Source organism: Sebastes fasciatus, chromosome 3 (genome assembly GCF_043250625.1).
Source record: "Sebastes fasciatus isolate fSebFas1 chromosome 3, fSebFas1.pri, whole genome shotgun sequence".
In the NCBI taxonomy this organism is placed as follows: Eukaryota; Metazoa; Chordata; class Actinopteri; order Perciformes; family Sebastidae; genus Sebastes; species Sebastes fasciatus.
The window spans coordinates 33,968,805-33,990,698 of NC_133797.1; the positions used below are offsets into that span (position 1 = coordinate 33,968,805).

The following is a 21,894-nucleotide window of genomic DNA, read 5'->3' on the forward strand; positions in this document are numbered from 1 at the left end:
AGAGTGATGATGATAAGGGCAATGTGAGTTCCCGGCCTGACTGCATGTTGTGATAAACCAGCCACAGTTCTCGGTGAGGGTGACAAGAGGAAGTGAGCGCAGGCCAGAAGCCAGCAGAGTAACACAATATGGCTTTTCCTTCAGAGGCAGTATGGCTTCCGACCAAACCGTTTCTCAAAAACAAGGTCGAGGTTCCATTTCTGGTTTCAGAAATGTGTGCGTGCACGCACTCACCCTGGCTAAAAATGCGGACTCACACTGTGAGCGGGATCTGTGTTGCATTATGTGTTGCAGCCAAAGCAATGAAACAAAACCGCGGCCGTAGAAATGTTCACTTTGCCCAGAGGAGCCTGAATTCAACAACAGACACACGGGCTGTGAAATTTCAGAGCAGATTTAGTCTTTTCTGACAAGTGAACACATTCCATCACCACGAGCGCTGCGACCTGAGCTTTGTCAAAGACAGTAAAGCGGATTGTCATGAAAATGATCTTTTTCCACTTGAGACTACACAACATGCAGATAAGCTCTAGTAAAACACAGTTACAGATGTGTTCTGGATTTACTTTTATGAATGATGGCAGCTTTCCTTGTATTTCTCCCTCAGCACAAGCACTTTCTGATTACCGTTTGGTGTGTTGTCTTATCTGTATATTGTCCTCAGACACGTTTTTTCTGCTATAAACTCATTTCCACTCTTCAAAGGCCTGTCAGGATTTATTATCTGTGCAAAACTGAAATTCCATCAAAATTGGATTGTTTCTCGAGCAGACCTCATGACAAGCAACAACTAGCTCCAAAATTCCATCTCCAAAGGGCCGCTGCCAAACACTGACATTAATCGCTTCAAGATCTTAAATGCTTCAACATACTCGGCAGTATCGGCATTATTTGTCACATCTATTGCTTCCATTTGAGCCCTAAATTGTTATAAATGATCTCACTCGTGGGATTGTGTGGTCTCTGGTTACAGAAGTGCTCAGAGTAGCAGCTTTATTAAAGCCCTTTGATTGTAATGGCTTTATCTCGTCGCCATTATTGTTTAATACAAATAGTTTGATATGTCTCTGGAGCCAGACGTCAGAGTTATCATGCTGAAAAACAAAATGGATCTGCTGTGTCTTCCTTTGATCCAGGCCTGTTGGCTATTTTTAGTCCAAAAACGATGGTTCAAGGGCCAAGAACAGAATTTACCTCCTGTCACCAACCATGCTGTTAAATCTATTTCCAGTTCACAAGGTAAAAAACACACTAAGGGCACTTTCACAAGACAACATTTAGTCCGTTTTAATGGAACCAAAACAACCGGTCTGAGATTGCTTGCGAGAGGTGGTCTCGGACCGTTTCCAAGCGAACCAAAATGCAACCAAAAGGCTTCCTGAGTGGACACAGGTTAACATGAGTGGGAGAGGACTGACTCTGACTTCTGCAGAAGTCCGATGTTTGCTTGATATCTGGGCCGAAGAGAACATACAGATTATGCAAAATAAAGTCCACAAAAATTGTGACATTTATGAAGTCATTTGAGATAAACTGGAGGAGAAGGGATCATAGAAGTGTTTAATTTTTGTATTTGTTCCTTTTTAATTTGTGCACTGTGAAACCGAACCAGACTAAATAGAAAACAAACCAAAAGTATTAATTTCACTCCGATTCGGACTAGCCAAACGGACTATGGCTTGTGAAAGCACCCTTAAACACTGTCACATTTTGAATGAACCACTTGACCTCAAAAAGGTCAATGCATGTATCCACAATTACATAGAGCAGCAGCACTTTCTCTCACATCAAATCCTAAAAGGTTTTATCAGTAAATCTAACCAACTATGTATTTTTTATCAGTGTATGTAGGATTCATTCAGTCAGGCTCCAGCCCTGTGACAGCCCTGAACAGCTGTCATCTGAACTTCCACTTCTTTAAAATTCAAATGCAGCTACCTTTTAAATACATGACATACATTCTCAGGCCTCTCGCTTTAACCCCTCATGGACACACACACTCGCACAAATCACATACACTCCCAGTAAATATACTCAGCCCATTTGCACAACAAGGTGTATGAATGTCACAATCGTGCGCAAGGAATTTAACGTGCAATATGAATGCCGTTCTTGCTTTCATGTCATTTGTATGCCATGTAGTGTGTACTGACTGCAATGTAAACGCATCCATGTAAATATGCTACGCTTAGAGCTAGCAACTTTTAATCAGGGGACCGGTTTTCGAGACCGGTATTTTCTAAGTTAGTGACATTTGTGACGTGTTTTCCGTACTTATGTTAGGTTGTTTCCGTACATATTTTAAGCCCAACCATGACGTTTTTCCGAAACCCAACTAAGTGGTTTTGTTGCCTCGACCTAACTGTGGACGTTATATAGTTTGTTGCGTGGTGTACAAATGGCTAAAATGCGTCCTTGTGACACGCGGAATGTCTTTGTAATGTCATGCTATTTATAAGCCTTCCTGTGAGACTGGGCTGATGTACTCAACAGGACAATTGGCAGCAAATGGACACTTCAGTACATACATGCATGCTCCTGAAACATGCTGCAGAAGGTTTGTCATTATTACGGCCTTCCCACGCCGTTAGTGTGTGACTGTCTTTTTTGTGTGTTTGGTTACAGCTATACTTGATATACCGTAGCGTCAGCCTTGCTTACAGTACGTGCTGGCTCAGAGTCCATGTTTCTGTCTGTCTTAAGAGATATAACAGGTCTCCAAATCTAAAATAGAAGGCTGAGCCGGTCGTCTGGACCATGAGCGACTTCTTTTTTCAGCGGTTTACAAAACGAGTCATAAACACTGATAAGAGCTCGGGCAAAAGAGGTTCTTGAGGCGAGAGAGAGGCCATTCCCCCCTGTTTGAACTAGCGGCTCAAGACCTGAAGAAAACTGTGAGTGTGTGTGTGTGTGTGCATGCCTACAGGTGTGTGTATGGCAGTGTAGAGCGAGGTGAGTGCCGACTGAAGAAGTGAAGGTGAGGAATAGTGAGACAGTGCAAAGTGCAAAGCTCCTCTGTCAGTTTATTCCCAGCTTTGTTTGCCGTGAGCGCGACTAACAACGCATCCCGCCGGCACCTTTGAAGATGAAGGATGCCGATTTATAAAGGTGAGCTGCTCAAACATTAACCAGACCTTCAGTCACGTCTGAAAGGTACCAAACCAACATGACAGCGAAGAGACGTGAGGAAAGGCCTGCAGAACATCTTTGTTCCACTACTGTGTTTTAAGTGAAAGGCATCACTTCTATGTGCAAGCAAAGGTGGAATGATGCACGTCTGATTGGTGGGATTATACATAATTCAGCTGATTCTCTGTTTTGAAGACTTGATTACAGTTTGTTATGATCTCAATGGAGAAATCCACCCTCTAATGTTTCAACGCTGATTATCTATCTTTGATATTTGATCATTTTTAGCAACTTTGACAGTTTATTTCTCCCAACTTCTGCACATTGTTGCATCTCTATGATCACGGCAACCATTGCTTAAAGCACACGTCTGATGACGCCATTGAGTTCTGCTCTATTTAGGGCACAATTTACATTTCTTCATCTTCTATGCTGCATTCCTCTCTCTGTGTGAGAGTTGAATGTTGGTGCACAAAGGTTAGCAAGAAACTCTCTCTTTTTAATTCTATCAGACAAATCCAGAAATTGATTGTTGCTGATACCGTCGCTGGAAACCTTTCTGTTATCAAACTGTGGAATTATCTTAGACCTCATTAAGGTTTGGGCCGTCATCCATGGAAATAAGAAAAATACACCAGCGAACATCAGTATGCGCACAGCTGTTTTTAAGTGTTTACGTATGTTTGCTTGAGAATTTGAGTTAATATCCACATCTAGTCAGAGGACATGTTCAAGATTGTTTTCTATGTGGGATTTTTTTTTTTTTTACCTCGGACGGTTTCAAGTTGGAAGTGCACTCGCATATCGCAAGGCATAAAAACAACTTTACAGGCTTTTTTTTGTCGATACAAGTGGTTGTGGCTTTTAAAAACTCAATTATTTTAATGGGTTTCAAATCAACCATGTCAGCTTTCCTGCACCACATGTTCGCTCCTGTCAGTCGGACGCCTCTGAACAGCACCTGGGAAGCATTTGAGTGTGATTTCTGCACTTCAGATTTGGATATAGTGACGCGAAAACAAGCAGAGCAGCTCTGTTCAAACCATCCGGCTGCAAACAAGGAGTAATAGCACAATGTGTTACAGTATCAATGCACCAAGAACAGAAGAAGAAGTTTCTTCCTGTCCCAGCAGCCTCTACATTCCCATTGGCCCAATAAGGGGAGCGCCTGAAGAAAAAGACAATTGTCAAAATACTGTGCCGGCCCACAGCAGGCCATGGAAATGTCACTCTACTGCCCCTTTATTTCCCAGTTCCTCTCCCTCACACATTTTCCTCATCATACTCCCCCTCTCTCGCTTACGTCTGTCTCTTTCATTTTCACTAGTGTCGTCCTGCTCCGTCTCCGGCCCCTCCTTCTGTCCCTGCTTCTCTCTGCGGTGCCGTCCCCTCTTTCTGCATGCCTTCAAGCTGTTTTTCTAATCTGCCTGAATTATTCAAGACACTTTCTCCTCTTCTTTTTTACCCAACATGTCAAGTAAACTGCACAAACTGGGAGATGAAAATGACTTTTACAGTTAATTTGCATTGAAAGAATTTATCTCCGGAGAGGACTCTCATGCAATAGTTGGCTGAAACAATGTCACCTTCCTTATACTTCTCTGAGCCTATGAAGCTTGCCGTATAGCCTTCTGGTGCATCAATCATTTCCTCACAGACATTTCCTTCTTCCGTTGCTGCAGATTAACACCTTTAAACTGAGATTGAAGCATGTCTGTGTTGTGCCTGCGGTGCTGGCTATATTGATCCCATCGCATTAGAAGCGTTTCCTTTTGCTGTGAAGAGTCAATAATCCAAATGGATGGAGGTTGCACACTCAGGAGCGTCCCCTTTATTAAGATCTTGATGGAAGTAATCAGCAAAGTGCACTTCAAGAGAAACACAGAGGCAGGCATGTGTGTTCAAAACGTGCTTTTGTGATATTTTTTTTTTTCGTGGGAATCATCAGGGAATATTGGAGGAGTCGACGGCTTACGTCAGTTCCGACACCGCAGACCTTTTACTAGCGCACAGAAACACTTGTGTGCTAACTAGATCCTTATGAGAGTCCAGAGACACTCGCAGAGCTGCAACGACAAACTCTCAGATTTCGGTGCGATCACTATAAAAGTCGAATACACCCATCTATCTAACGCACCTCCTCCTCCCATTGTTCACTAGCCTTAAGGAGGTGTGATTTCTTCTTCTCTAAGATTCAGCATTTGCTTTCGCTCATGCACACATTTCCATGTCGAAAACAAAATATCTTGCTGACAACATGATGAATGCAATAAGCGCCAGCTGCTTTTATGGCTCAAGTGTGAAACGTATTAAAACGGATTATAAAGTGTCAAAGATATTATTGACTAAAGAAAGCAATTAATTTGCATGAGTTTATGAAGAGTTATGCCTAAACTGAAGATCTTATTTAAAACCCGTAAATTAAAAATCTCCCTCTTCCTTTACTTTTATGAATGTAACATTGCTAAGCACTGAGATATTTGATATGTTCACAACCGCAGTCTTTATTACTGCCTGCTTCTACTGTTGGCCAAATAACAATTTACAATTTATTAATGTTATCAGTAAGCTTGATAAGATTCTTAAATGTAATGAAGACGTGGAGGAGGTATGGACAGCTTTATCAATGCTTAAAGATATATATAAATTACTTTCTGTCTCTTCTTCTTTTGTGTTCTCTCTTTGAAATAGAGCTTTTGAAATGTGCCACATATGAAAAATATCTAGTATATAAACTGATATTAAATTGAAGGCTGGATTAAGTGAAGAGAAAATCAATCGGTAGGGTCAGATGGCCTCCATATTAAAAGACCATCCATGGCGTTGGTTAGCTGACAATAATCAAAATTTAAAGATTAAAAAAACGCCCTGATTTCATTGCTTTCTTTAACACATCATCATGAGCGTCCCTCCAGAGTCATATGTACAGAATGTAGATATTTTCCACAAAACTGCGCCTGTTGATTTAGCAACACCCTCACATCTGCCAGTGAGAAAATGTCAGAGCTTTTAGAAACGCCAGCAAACAAAAAGCTTTTTAAACAGCCGCTATGTGTCAAAGTGGCTGACGTGTGCCGTGACTGTCAAACAATATAGTGAGTCTTTTTTCCCTGCAGACCTGCAGCAGCAGCAGCAGAATAGGAAATATAAAGGGAGTCACACCGAGGGTTCAGTTTTAGTCTCTTTAGTATCAACATCTTTCTGCCTCTCCTTCCGTTTCTCGAGCTGTTCCTCGTCATCCTATTCACTGCTCACCTCATCACCAACATGAAATCACTGCAAGTCTTTGTTACTCTGCAGTCTTCACGATTCAAACATTGTTTTACTGTCCAATCATTACAATAAAATTAAACTGAGTGAAAGCAAAAAAGGCCATATTCCCACAATTGTGTGATCCACACTCTACTTGGAATAACATAACTCAGTTATTTCATTTAACAATCTTAATCTTCCTCTCTTACTGTATATGCATCTCAAAGTACAGGATTTAAATAGAAAGAAACCTGGCCTGGATTCTGCAGTAACTATAGAGGTTCACATATCTGTGCCAGGTTGTAATAAAACTACTGAAACTACTGTAACTTTGATCACTCAGCAGCTGATGAAACATGTTCATGACACAAAGAGCAGCAGCACAGATATGATCAGAGATTGCTTTTGTTGTTACACCTGCTTTCTTTTAAGGATAGAAAATACATTGTTATATATTTACATTTTCTCAGGTTGTTTTTCAGCAAATAATGTTAATAATAATTATGAAAATATCCAAATTAAATAGTCATTTTTTAATAATATTTAAAACATAGAATTAATGCAATAAAGTTAGAGCTAAATTGCATTTTTCAAATTTACTTTTAGGAAAACGATTTGTTAGAATGTAATTATTTTATTATTATAAACTAATAATTTCTACATTCATAGTAATAAATCTAGATGTTTTATTCTCAACCAACACCTGACATTTCGATGCAATCTTTCAGATGGATTTTGATGTGGAAAATAATAATGTGATAATAATAAAAAAAAAAAAAAAGCTGCGTTCAATTACCACTGCCGTGCAGGATTGTAGAGATGAATTAAAAAGGCTTCGTTTTATTGCAGCGGTAAAGTGGAGCTAATATATGAGAAATGCATGGCTTGGCTCGGTGGTCCCTGTTTGAGGTGGTTTAAACGCCTCACTTGTGGCCTGCAGAGAGCTAAATGGACTTTGCAAATTGCATTTCCATGTTGCATGTGACTTAAACCCCAATTTTACGCTCGTAGACGAGCGCCACAATATCAGGAAAAAAATGTCTTTGCTGTGGTTTTGTGCAAAGAATTCGGAATTTAATGAACTGAAGTTGTAAAATTAGTCGCATATAAAAAAAATATTTTATTATTATTTTATATTTTACATTTAAAAGACCATCAAACGCATCATTTTGCATGCCCAATTTTTGCAGATTTTACATCACATCTATCCCAATAATAATGATTTATATCTCTTTTTCTTTAACTTGGAAATATTTCCACTGCAGCAGACAGTTAATGATAAAATCACACCAGTGCGTCCAAGCCACCCCAAATAAAATGCATCCAACATGTACCAGCTATTGATGCGCTCAGCAGCACCAGAGAGAGACAGAGAGAGAGAGAGAGAGACATCAACATCTACTTGGAGAAAATAGTGTCATCGCCATAGAAGCTGCAGGATATGTCAGTGCATGTCACAGCCTAAGAGACAACCACAACAACAACACATAATAGATGTAAAGCATACAGTATAAACTATCACCCAAGTCTGTGTTACACCTTTTTGGCCAACTTCATTCCTAATTTTTAAGTTTTACACTTTTTTGGGGGGAAATTAAGGTTAATAAACCTTATTTCCGTGAAATTATACCTATTTTTTTTTTTTTTTAAAAAGCAGATATTATGAATTATTTTGACTATAGTTATTATCAGAGTAACATAATATTGATGGATTATCACATATATATATATTGCATATGTTAACTTTTAGTCAGAATACTGTTTTGAAAGCATTCCATTTTTTTAATAGCAGCACATAATGACACTTGTGGTCTTCCCATCAATTTTGACTGGGGAAGACCACAGATGCTATAGATTTGAATAAAACACCCACAATTCAACGAAAGTAGTGGTCAATATTTTTGCAAAGACCACAGTAGGGCAACCATCCATGTTATTTTGGGGCAATTAGATTAAAGAAATCCATATTTATGATATAATGACGTTTTAAAACGGGTCAACGAGGACAACAGGAGGGTTAATGAATTGTATATATGTGTATATATATGTTTTTGTTTTTATTTTGTTCTTTTTTTTATTATTATTATTGAATTGACGCTTTGGCAATAGTGTTCACCTGACAGTCATGCCAATAAAGCAAATTGAATTGAGAGAGAGATGGATGGATGGACTCACCGACACACTCGTTGGCCTCCCGTGCTGTGGCTCTCTGCCACGGTCTGTCGTAGTGGAAAGGTTTGCACCTGTCGCACTCCGGTCCTGCGGTGTTGTGTTTGCACTCGCACACCAGACTCCCGTCTCCTCGGTCCTTTACGCACCGAGATGCGTGCCCGTTGCACTTGCATCTCCCACCGACCTGCAGGTCCGACACCGCGTAGAAATACGAGTCCCTTGCCAGCTCCGAGTCGTCCTCGTTCTCGTCTCCAAAAGTGTGCAACCGACTGAACACCACCTTGATGTCGGTGGCCGTCACCCAGTCCTGCAGCACCGGAGAGTTGTCAAAATCATGCGCGGACGGTCTTCCATCCAGCGTGCTGAAGGCGATGAGTCCTCCGGTTAACGGGAACATGTCGGTGTGGGAGTCCGTGCACACCGCCTCCTGCTCGTTCTGCTTCGTTATCACGGCTCGGTTCGGCTTGTTGTACATCTTCCTGCACTGCGTGGAGTAAAACTGAAAGGGCACCCAAGTTTTCCCGTAGTCCATGGACTTGTAAATCACCATGGATTCGGGTCTTGGAGAGCAGAACTGCAGGCTCACGTAAGTCACCTCGAACTTCTTACCGAGAGAGAGAGTCAAGGTGACGTTTTGCGGGTACTGGAGGAAGTTGTCTGACTGCCAGCAGGTGAGGTTGTGCGGGTTGTTGAGGTCTGTTAAATACGCCGGAGGATGGTACTTCTTGGGGTCCGACGCGTCGCAGCTGTGACAGTTCCTCGTCCTCTCCTCATCGGCTGCTTTCTCCGTGGATGTCACAACACAGTAGCGGCCGGGTGTCTTGTGTCCGCAGGTGCTGGAGACTTTCACCTCCTTGCCGAAGGCGGAGTTGACGAAGTCCGGGATGCAGCGCCGCGGGTTGCCGTGTTCGTCGTAGCAAGGGTCCGGAGGAGAGGTCTGCTGAGCCGCGAAGAGGCTCACCGGGTAGCCGCCGAGGCAGCTCCGGCACAGCAGCACAGACAGCACTATGTCCACAAGCCTTATCATGGTAGGTCCTCTCGGTCCACGAGTGTCTCTGACCGCTGGAGGACAAGAGAAGACACAGCGTGTTGGAGGAAGAGAGAAAGAGAGAGAGAGAGTTAAGTTTGGTGATGGCACAGCATGTCTCCAAACATTCTCCAAACAAACATTTTTGGCAATATATTAGTATTTGACAATGATAATAAAACAGCTCACTTTACCTGAGAATAATAAAAAAAAAAAAAAAGATGTAAGCTACTTTTTCTCTATTCTATCGCAGCTGCTCCTGTTTTGTTGTTTTGTTGCTTCAAATCTGCTGCGTAAAAATAAGAGGAGCGGCTGATTTAAGAGTCGCTGGTGGTGGTGTCCTTATAGCAAGTCCCACTCCTCCTGCTGCTCTTTACACAACCTCTCTCTCTCTCTCTCTCTCTCTCTCTCTCTCTCTCCTTCACTCTCTCTCTCTCTCTCTCTCACAACCTCTCTCTCTCTCCTTTACTCTCTCTCTCTCTCTCTCTCTCTCTATCCTTCTCTCTCTGACTCTCTCTGACTCTCTCTCTCTCTCTCCTTTACTCTCTCTCTCTCTCTCTCACAACCTCTCTCTCTCACTCTATCCTTTACTCTCTCTCTCCTTTACTCTCTCTCTCTCTCTCTCTATCCTTCTCTCTCTGACTCTCTCTGACTCTCTCTCTCTCTCTCCTTTACTCTCTCTCTCTCTCTCTCTCTCACAACCTCTCTCTCTCACTCTATCCTTTACTCTCTCTCTCCTTTACTCTCTCTCTCTCTCTCTATCCTTCTCTCTCTGACTCTCTCTGACTCTCTCTCTCTCTCTCCTTTACTCTCTCTCTCTCTCTATCCTTCTCTCTCTGTCTATCTCTCTCACAATCTCTCTCTCTCACTATCCGTTACTCTCTCTCTCTCTCTCTCTCTCTCCTCTCTCTCACACTCTCTGTCTCCCTCCTCCCTCCCTCTCTCGCTCCCCTCTCTCTCCATCTCTCTCTCTCTCTCTCTCTCTCTCCTACTCTCTCCATCTCTCTCTCCCTCTCTCTCCCTCTCTCCTTCTCTCTCTCTCACTCCCTCTCTTTCTCTTTCTCTTTCTCTGGGGGAAGAGAGAGAGAGTTTGGTGATGGCACAGCTTGTCTCCAAACATTCTCCAAACAAACATTTTAGTAGCATTTGACAATGATATAAAACATTCACTCACACATCAGAAGATCTGACGTGTGATTGAATTACCTCAGGAGAAGAAAGAGAAAACAACTGGAAGCATTGATTTAGTGCTCACCACACCTTCACCTGAATTAACACCTTAAATCATCGGGGTGTGCAGCATAGCACATTAAGCAAAAACTATAATTAAGCCTATCATTACATAGTAAAATGATAATAATTATAGCAGCTTTCACCGTTTACATAATTCAAGCGGGTGAAATGATTTGTAGTATCCTGGTGATAAATACTACAATTCTGAAGAATGCCATTGCTGTAAGGCTACAAGCTGTATTAGTAGTAACCTGTACTAAATCTAGGGTAATTAAGGTAGGCTACATTAGAGGATGAAATCAAAGAAAAGCGAATTATATCAAGCAGAAGTCTCCCATAAACACAACACCACCGTACAGGATCATGTAAGAATAGTCATCTAAATGCATTGAAGATTGTCCACTATCCAATATTTAAAGGGATTCCTTCAAAATAAAATAGCCTAGACACTAAAATGTGAAATGCTCATAATGTGGCAGTTTGCTTGATTTAAGTTTCCCTTTGCATGGTGTGATTCAGGTTTCAGGTATTTGGTAGCAGTTTCGTCTCCAGCATGATGTTACTGTCACTGAAAACCAAACCTCACACGCTAGTGCATGAAATGACACTAAAACTTATACCTGCAAACAATATATTGAAAAATCAAACTGCATTATTTTGCAGGATACATCCCTCCTGTCCTGTCCTGTCCTGTCCTGTGTTGTGGCTCTCTCGTTGCAGTCCAACCTAGTGCAGCGTCACTGGACCTGTTGAATGTTGGCAGTAGAAGTAACAGCTCCATCTAGCGCCCATAGAGAGAACCAGCTGCAGCCAGCGGTGTCTCCTGCTCTTCCCAGGCGGTGGAGGCATAACACCGTCTGTTTAATGAGCATGAAGCTGATTGGCTGCTGCAGGTCTGAATGGTGGATACTACAGTGTACCACTAGAGGATACTGTATGCTGCTGCAGACTGATGAGATATTTTTAGTGCTGAGATTTTTAATGAAACAATCTGAGGGATTTAAAGTGGGGGGAAAAAGGCACCCTAAACCACACAAATTTATACATGAAAGAATAAATTAGATAATTTTCAGGATTTGCAAGGGATTATTATTATTATTATTTTTATTTTTAACTGGAAATAAGAATGTACAGTAAGGATCATATGACTTAACTTATAATACTGCCATATATTTTAACTTAACTTTTTCTATACATTATTAGGGCTGTCAATCGATTAAAATATTTAATCTTGGTTAATCACAAATTATTTATTTATCTGTTCAAAATGTACCTTAAAGGGAGATTTGTCAAGTATTTAATACTCTCATCAACATGGGAGTGAACAAATATGCTGCTTTATGCAAGTACATATGTATTAGTGGGAATCAATTGACACAAAACAATGACAAATATTGTCCAGAAACCCTCACAGGTACTGCATTTAGCATAAAAAATATGCTATGGATTCCTTTGTTTTTCATAGTTTCATATGATAACCAGTAGCTTTAAAACTGAGCCCGCTACAACCTGAAAATCACAAGTTTGCATTAGTGCATTAAAGAAATTAGTGCCGTTTAAACAAATTTGCATTATCGCGTTAATTTTGACAGCCCTATATATTATATATTACATTTTTAAGTATCTTTTAAGGAAATATAACCATATAAACTCAAAGTAGAGGTTAAATTGTTATGTAATAAATGAGCTACAAAAAAAAGGTTTATAGTGTTTCATAAAATTTGTAGGCAAAAGAGGACACTAAATGACTTCCCTTATCTGGAAATCATCTACAATCGATCCCACCGACGCTCACAGAACGTCGCCTCCATACAGAAATAGAGGAACAGAGAAGTTCAATTTTAAAAAACAAACAACGAAAAAGAAACTTCTGTGTAATCAGCTGGTTTTTGAGGCTTTTCGAACATGCACATGTCAACAAGAACACAATGGAAATCCTGTATGGAGAAGCTACTGTAGAGATCATGAGACCTTTAGAGAACACGTCTTAAAAAGCAACTTTTTTTTTGCCAATGGTGTAAAAAAAGTGTGCAGGCAGAAATTAACTGAAAAAAGAACAAACGTGATCCTGTTCTTTTTCTTTCAGGTCGTGCTTGTGGCCACTTTGCATTTCTAAACAATTTTATCAGCTTTGTCTCTTGTTTCAGGATCCTGTTCTTTGTTACTTCTTCCTTAACTTCACTCAGCAACTTACTTTCAATGTGTTCCTGCACAATTTCTTCCTCCTGTATTATTATTATTTTTTTTCAATTTCAATCTAGCTTGGTTTTTCTCTCTTCTGCATTTGCTTTCATTCAGCGATTTTCCTGTCTATTTATCATATTTGTAGGGAAGCCCTCAGTGTCTGGGATAACTTGCCTGGCTGTAGATTTGGTTTGTTTTTGAATTTGGTGTCCTGTGGTGCAGTGATCATCATGGCTTGTAAGATACAAGTGGCAACAAACTACCAGTGAGGGGAGAACAGTAGGAGAAAGACATGTTTGAAGACAAACCTAGTTTCTGGATTACATTTTGGTTATTAATCCTGCACACCAAATCATAACTACAACCTGATCAATTAATTATACAATTATTACTTTTTGTTTTTTTACCTCACTTCTTCCATCATCAGACTTTGTATTTTTATAGTACCATCTGTACTTTTCATAAAAAAATAAAAATCTAATCCTGTATAATCAAATGTAAAAATAAGAACATGTTTCTTAGACAAGTAAGATTACATTGAATAACAGATAATATCAAATACAATTTGCCAAAAAATTGTTTACTAATTAAAAAAGAATACTAATAATACTAATGATAATAATAAAATGATAATAAACTTCCCTTAACTATCTTTCATTAGAGTTTTAAAGTATTAAAATCACAGTATTCATTCACCTTATGGTGTATTATTAATAACCTTTGACAAATGTTCAAACGTTACTCAGAAATTGCATGAGCTGAAATAGTCTTAGTGTTTACGGTCACTGTTTTGTATGTCACCGCATTTCCCTCACTTCAAAAGAAGGGGAATTCACAGTTGCACTAATATATGAAATGCAAATGACAGGCAAAGCAGGAGGGGGAAGTAAGATCAGTGTTTCCCTGACTGAGAGAATGAGAGAGAGAGAGAGAGAGAGAGAGAGAGAGAGCAGGGATGTGGACTTCACAAACACAGAGGAAACAAACACAGAGGAACACTTTATTCTCAGTAAACAGTGTACCCATCTCCAGCAGGATAACGTGCCATGTCACAAAGGGCAAAGGCTGCATGACGCCATCATGTCAATATCTCAATTTCAGAGAGAGCGTTCCTATTGGCTGTTCATTCAACGGAGGCAGCTGTCAATCACTCGCAGACTTAGATCTCTCTTGTAGTGTACTGTTTAGCTGTAATATGAGAAAGTGTGCTCCGGCTGGTGGGCGGTGCTTGGTATTTCCTCAACTGATCTCAACATTGCTGCCGGGTCACAAACTTTTTCATTTTCCAGCTAAACAGTACACTACAAGATGTTTCTGAAAATATTTGAGGTGAGAAATAAGCATTACAGTAACAGAATATTATTCATATTTGATCAGCGCTGCCTAGTTTGACCGTTTGATCGGAGTTCGCGTGACATTGACAGTTGCTCAGAGACAGCAGGCTCCAGCTCGGCTCTGATTGGTTGTTTTCCTCCGGTCTGTGAAATCTTGCAGATGCCATTAGGAGCACCGGAGGACACAGAGGCACATGATTTTTTTCAGATTACCTGTCTCATGCACTACTGTCAGGATATAGTGACCGTTTTATAAAAATAACTTTGTTTTATATTTGCTCTAATTCTACCCACTGCAGGCAGTTCTGAAGGCAGAAGGGAGTCCAACCCAGTACTAGCAAGGTGTACCTAATAAAGTGACCACTGAGCGTATATATGTATGTGTAATTAGTATTATTAGCTGTTAGGACTTGAAATTTTAACTGGATACAAATTACTAAAAGACAATAATTGTTATTGTTTGTTCTTTTGCATCCTTAATTTTGAAATGTATATTGGTCAAAATCACTGAAAAACTGTATTTCTTGTGGTAAATCATTTAAGCAGAGTAATACCTTCCAAGATTAAGAAAATAATGGACAAAGCCAAAACACCCAAACAAAGACACTTTACTCCCAAGTGTGAAAATAGCATGAAAACAAAACCAGGTCAAACAGATGACTTCCTTTTAGGGGCCAACATCCCTTCATAATCCACATGCAACCTCCCTCTCTCTCACACACACGCTTGTATGTACAAAACACACACACACAATCACACTTCCCACCTATACACACACCAGCAGCCTCCGTCATTGTGCTCGCATGCACCTCTTTCGTAGGCTACACTTCCTGTTTGTGAGGGCGCAGTGTGTGTGTGGAGCGCAGGCAGGCAGAGAGCTACAACCAGATACCAGCGGCTGATTTCACTGCTCTGCTCCGCCGTGCCCAGGATGTGGGTTCGACTGTTAAACCGTGATGCGTTTGCGGTGAATGAATGGCAGTGGCACTGAGCTGGAGACACTTGGACTCTTTAGACACATACAGAGAGGTTATGGATGCTGGACAGTGAATAGCAGGTAAGACAGTGCATCTTATTTTGAAGGGCTCCATGCTCTGTGGGCTCAGACGGTGACAGCAGTCATTGACACTGGTTGTCTTTTCTAGTAATGTTCTGCGAACAATAACTGACAGTAGGCTGTTAATTTGGAAGTGTTGAAACTATTAACATGTTTGCATCTAGGTATGCACGTACACAAAGTATGAGAATATGATGATTTGTTACAATATTATTCTAAAAGACTCTTGTCTTTAAAGCCGGTTTTGTCAGTCAACTTTCTGTGTCATCTTGCTTTGACTCATACAAATGTGGTTTTTAATATCAGAGTTCATTTCTCTGCAATGTGAACGCCTCGGGTGTCTTGTTTTCTGTCAGTTGGGCAGCATCAGCCTCTCAGTGATGGGAAAGCAGGGCTGTGGTGTTGACTGTCCCCCCCCTCTGTGAGCTCACAGGCCCCCACGCTGTGATACCATTTTTGGGAACTTCTGCTTTTTTCAGAGACTTGATATGATTCATACTTTTAATAAATGCTGAGGAAGTAGATATGCAAGGACACGTGTTAGGCGCATGGACGTTATCTCGCTTTAAATTTAAATTTGAACAATTATTTAAGCCGGTGTTATCTGTTGATGTCAGATAACACAATATGTGGGACATCCCCTTAAACTTAATGATAAGGTGATAATGGGTTCATGTTGGCTGTAGTTGGTTTTGTAGAGCAGGTGAAGTGTAATTGATTTATATGCGGTTATAATTCAACTCCATAAAAGGACAAATACCAGTAAGTTTGTACTCGATTCATCTTTTATTTGGATGGATATAAAAAATATACTGAAAAGTGACAACCAGGGATGCAAGCGGAGAATCCTGTTAAGTGTCCCTGAAGCATAAATTCAGATTGAGAGTCTGTCAGTGGTCTCTGAGGACTCCACCCAGAAACTCTACTGAGCCAACGCCTGAACTCAACATCCTTTTTACTATAACCACCAACCACGTGAACATTTGTTGTTTTCTTTTTACAAATCTGCACGAGACAGATAATCTGAAAAAAATTCATGTGCCTCTGTGACCTCCGGTGCTCCTCTGTGTCCTCCGGTGCTCCTAATGGCATCTGCAATATTTCACAGACCGGAGGAAAACAACCAATCAGAGCCGATCTGGAGCCTGCCGTCTCTGAGCAGCTGTCAATCACTCGCGAACTCCCATCAGACGTTCAAACTAGGCAGCGCTGATCAAATATGAATCAATATTCTGTTGCTGTAATGCCTATTTCGCACCTCAAATGTTTTCAGAAACATCTTGTAGTGTACTGTTTAGCTGGAAAATGAGAAAGTTTGTGACCCGGCAGTCATGTTGAGATCAGTTGAAGAAATACATGCACCGCCCACCAGCTGGAGCACAGCCAATAGGAACGCTCTCTCTCTCTCTGAAATGACCTGTGATTGGCCAAAGTCTCCCATCACGGGCTAGATTTTCTGAAAACAGAGCCATGAGGAGGTGCAGAAGTCTAGTTTGCTCTCAGAACACTTGAATTACAATATGCTGAAAGGTTATTGTAGAATTTTTGCCCAATGATGCCAAAAACTTGTTGGCTACTGCTGCTTTAAATGTAACGAAGTCCTTGTAGCTTCCCTCCTGCCTATCAGATGATGACAGACTCTTCCTGCGCAACCCAAGGAAGGGATCACCAAAATTCTTAGAAATTGTTAAATTGCACAATTAGTGTGAATACACACCTCCTGTTGAGAAATTTCAACTGCCGTAGTAGGACATGTGTCAGGGTTGAAATAATAAAAAAAGAACACAGACTAATGGCAATTGGAAGAAGCAGATATTGAAAGCTTTGTTGAAGAGCGAAGGATGTCACGATGTGTTGTCGTCTTTTTTTAATTTCACATCTAGCAGAAGTTGATGACAGTATCCCAGAGCAACACTGTATGTTATTCACAACATTGCTTCCTGTTTGTCTCTTTTTACGGCTGTGGTATCAGTAAAATCTTCATTTTCACCTTTACGACACATACTTTGAGGTCAACACCCCCGTGTGTGCATCTCCGCACGTGCACAACACACACCTGTTGTTGCAAAAATAAAAGTATTCAGGGATGTAAGCCTTAAAGCATGCAAAGTGTTTTTACCCATATCACATTTAAACAAATGCAACAGGATATGGTTTTCTCCTGGAAATCATGGATATCTGCATCCTCATTATTTGTGGGATGATAAAACTCGGTGTTGTTCAGTGTGAAATGGAGCAGACAAGGACTCACTCAGTCCTGTTTGTGCAGCAGAGTCAGCGCTGGCTCCCTGTTGTTTGGAGTTAAGTGTCATTACTTGATATTGCAGCATCTGATATTTGCATTAGTGGTTGTTTCATCATGTGTTTATCAGGATTTATTGAGGAAGTGAAGACCAAAGGTTATGGAGAGTGGCTTTCTGTTCTGTAAGTGACAGAACAACCTCTATGGAGCGCCTCGGTAGCCGAGTGGTTACAGCGCATGCCATATATGCCTCGGGACCTCTAGGGAACCCACCCTCTCTCTCCCCCCTTTTTACACTGTCCTCCGTCAAATAAAGATGAAAATGAACAAAAAGAAATCTTAAAAAACAACCTTTATGTTTTGGTGCTGTAGTTTGGTGATGTCATCCCAACTCGTCACATACTGCCACTTTGTCACGCCCCTTGGCGTCACTTTATTTTTGGCATAAAAACCACTATAGTTACCCCTTGGTGACCCTTTAGAATTAGGCAACAAAACCACTATAGTTAGGTTTAGGAAAGAATGGTTGGGCTTAAAACTACTATGTTTGTACAGTGAAAAAGACACTAAACGTTGTGAACACGAGACACGAACGAACTGCTGATTTCTAACGTGAAAGGGAAACTTAGCGCACGAGACATAAACAGTGGTTAGTGCGCTCACGGCGGACTTTCTCGGAGCGTTTACTGTTGCCGCGGATGGGTTTACATTATAGTCAATGGAACGCCCCGTGCATCACATGGTGGCGCTAAAAGGTGCCGTGTGCGGCGGTACCAAAAACCAACAGACGGCCGTGACAAAGCCTTGATATTTGACGCCCTGGGAATGAGGGCTGCAAAACTTCCTACTTCTGTCACTTCTGTACAGTAGCTGCATATACTGTAGTTCTAATGGAGTAAGTTCACCATGAAGGAAAGGATTATACAACAGTGCAGCAAGATGTTGCAGTGAAACACAGAAAGAATCATCTCCAAATTGCATTAAATTTTAAAGATTTATTTGCTAAAACTGCCTGCAGAAAAGAATAGTTGATCTGTGACCTTGGGAACAGCAGTTCACAAAACAATCTCACCTCATGACCACCAGGAACAAGAAGTCCTTGAAGTGCTTAGAAATAACAATTTCAACATTTGCAATTCCATGACATCTTGGCAAACTGTCAGCTGATGAAGATCTTGTGATATGATGGCAAACACAAAAGGTTTTAGCTGCCTCAGGGATGTGTTTTATGCTTCACACTCAAGACTGGTGAGTTCTCACCGGAAGCGGTTGTTTGAACTAAAGGGAAACACTTAGTTACAGGAGAGCTTTGGAGTCGGGCCGCTGTTGTTTCCTAAAGCCATAAGAGGTCAGTTCACATCCAGTAGGTCAGTGGGGAGAGAGGGGCGGGAGGGGTAACAGCTCTGGATGTGAATATCAGACTCTATCCATCAATAAAAATGACAGGCACGCATACTGTACACACATATCCACACACACAAGCTCTCCTCCCTGGTCTGTGGGAGTCTATCTGGGAGTCTGATCACACCACAACAATAGGGAGGCACCTGCTTCCTCAGCTTAGCAGGAAGTATCTTCCTGTTAGGAAGCAGTTGGTAATGGGATCAGCGGGAGAGATGGGAAGCAGCCTGCGAGGAGATGGAAGGAGAGGGAAAAATAAGAGAAGGAGAGACACAGGTGGAGGTGCAGTGGTTCGGTTCATCTGGGAAATGTTGATACCTGTAAAGAGGAGAGAGACAGCAGAGAAGAGGAGGGAAAGACTTGACCCTAGTTGATCTCGATCACTACGCGAGCACCGCTTGTTATTGTCTGACTGTTGCAAGTTGCAACCCGTGAAAAAGTGGAAGTGACCTTGTTGACTCTTAGGGATGTGCTGCATACATCCTCTTATGAAACACCACAGACTTGTGCATTCGCAACACTACTAGCAACTCCACGTAAACAACTATAATGACACTCTGCTGGAGTTGGGATGGACCTTTTCAGCTAAAATCCCAATCAGTGTGGCACCACTCACAGTACCATGGTAACCCAGCCCTCTGATGACACAGTATAATAAAGCTTGTTGAATTATGATGCTTGGTATGACACATTTACCCCGACCTTCACGGATGTAATTTTCAATTATTTTTTTATGAAAATGATCAAAGGTGACTTTAAATGATTCATACATTACCAAAGACTCAGCATATGAAATCTTTGTAACTTGATGTCATCAGCAGAACTATTACTAGTACTGATAAACATCAGAACAGCACTTTCACTGCATCTTGCCACAATATATGAGGTCTTCACCACCTTTTATTACTGTTACACGTCTCCATTGAACCCGCTCCTGGATGCAGGAGTCATCACGGCTCTGACTTATTAGTTCCTTCCACTCCGGCCGGGCTCTCGTCCAGCTCTGTCCAGCCCTGACAATGAGCGCAGCCCTTAGCACAAGTGTCCGACACGCTCGGCTCTATAGTCCCGCTCAGTGCCACTCGGGACACCTCTTAGACACAATGCCTCTCTCTGGGGAGGAGGGCCCGCTGAGAAAAAGGGCTTCATTGATGTGTTTACCTCTGGAGCTGTTGGTATTGTTGTTGAATGGTAACTGTAGGAAAAGGAGTGAAGTGGTGGGGGATAATTGAATTTCATTCCTCTGCCCTCCTGAACTTTTTGCATGAGCTTCCTGCCTCGGCGTTAATGATGAGGTCGGCAGGTCGGATGTTTGTAGGCGTACAGTGTATGTGTGTGTGTGTGTGTGGATACTGTATATGCATGTGTGGATATATGGACAATGGTTTGTGTAACATTTCAATAGGTGTGTTTGTGTTCACTTTTATGTTGACTGTTGAGCTTGGCATTCTGGGAAAAAGGCTGCGCTTACAGGCTTTCTTGACGAGCGTTAGATGGAAAGATCGATACCACTTGGTATCAGCGGCTGGTTAGCTTAGCTAGCTTAGCATAAAGCCTGTAAAGGAGTGGAACAAATAACTGTGGAACAACAACAATTTCCATGTCTGTCACTTGATGCCGTTGGGCCCAAAAAGGGTTTTTCCCATAGACTTACATTGGAAAAGAGACGTCTGTAACTCTGCAGATACGTTTTGTTTTTTGGAGGTGAATCATCATCCCAGTACGAACACTTGAACAGCCCTTATTTAAATCATTAGGTCCTAAAAGTTGTAAAATGCCCTAATAGCCTAATCCTTCCATTCTCGGAAGTCAAGTTTTTTTTGCTTCATACGCCACTGAGCAACTTTCATAAGAATGAACGGCACCCCGCCTCGAAGGCTGTATCCAGTTTTATACAGACATGAGAGAAACGGCCATCCTGGCTGTCTGAGGTTAATAAAATCCAGGTGCTGTTAGATGGATTTTGCTCAGCCACCTTCAGACGGAATTAGGCAAGCCGTTTCCTCATGTTTCCGCTCTTTATGCTAAATTAAGCTAAGTTAACGGACCAGTATGAGAGTGGTATCAATCTTCTTATTTGACTCTGACTGAAACAGGCAAATAAGCATATATTCCAAAATGTCAAACCATTGCTATAAAGTGGGTGTATGTGTGTGGTCAGGTTATTGGGTGAGTGGGTGCTTAAGAGCGAGTGAGTCATTCATTAGCACAATTCATTTGACAGCTTTCATTTATTTCTAACTTTCATGTGAAATGGGGAATTTGTCACATTGTGGGGAAATTTTGAGAAGATGTAATCAGTCAAATCTGTTTTTGATGTTTTTCTGTGTGCTGCTGACTTCACTCTGTAAAGACGCAGTTAACAAACACACAGAATGCTTACGTTTTTCATCACTCATGAATAATGTGTGCACATTTAGCTCTGATTAATATAATCAAAATGATTTAGTTATGTATGTGTCACACACAAAAAAACTCCTAAACTGGTAACATTTTAAAACAGCAAATCTTTATAAAGGTTCTTTAGGGAAGTGGTGATGTTCTGCTTCTCAAATTTAGACTTTATTTGCGCACGACACATACTGTATTTCCATGGTAAAACTCTAAGATGAGGTAAGAGAAGTTTTAAAAATATATCAAGCAGCAACATGATGCATTACCGACAACCATGTAGTCCAATGAATATTCATTAAATGTTACATCTTCAATTCTGGTATTTGTCTAAAATACAAAATACACTGTAGCTTTCATAATATTTTCTAAATCCAAATTTGATCCAAACTATTTTTCTTTTTCTTTTTTTATCAATACATCCCATTCACTCAGTCACTCCCCTATTCCCATCTAGAGAAACTGTCAGTCA

The 21,894-nt window shown here is 41.1% G+C and overlaps 2 protein-coding genes across 4 annotated transcripts in view; one reads left to right on the forward strand and one right to left on the reverse strand.

The window, feature by feature from the left end:
• Positions 1 to 9,969, reverse strand: part of ntn1a (netrin 1a) — a 73,310-nt gene extending 63,341 nt beyond the window's left edge. Inside the window, exons 1-2 of one of the 2 annotated variants that reach the window (XM_074630520.1) lie at positions 9,775 to 9,969; positions 8,557 to 9,615 (exon numbers count right to left, since the gene is read on the reverse strand). In XM_074630520.1, coding sequence (XP_074486621.1) covers positions 8,557 to 9,580 — 1,024 coding nt within the window. In that variant the 5' untranslated portion in view covers positions 9,581 to 9,615; positions 9,775 to 9,969. The remainder of the gene's footprint in view (positions 1 to 8,556; positions 9,616 to 9,774) is intronic. The other variant, XM_074630519.1, reaches the window with a different exon arrangement.
• The window catches only part of pik3r5 (phosphoinositide-3-kinase, regulatory subunit 5), an 82,474-nt gene that overhangs the window by 39,938 nt on the left and 20,642 nt on the right, over positions 1 to 21,894 (forward strand). The window contains exon 1 of one of the 2 annotated variants that reach the window (XM_074630514.1): positions 15,093 to 15,388. The exons of the other annotated variant lie outside the window; for it this stretch is intronic. The gene's annotated coding sequence lies outside the window, so the exon portion shown is untranslated. Of the gene's footprint in view, positions 1 to 15,092; positions 15,389 to 21,894 lie in introns of those variants that run through there. 2 annotated transcript variants of the gene reach the window in all.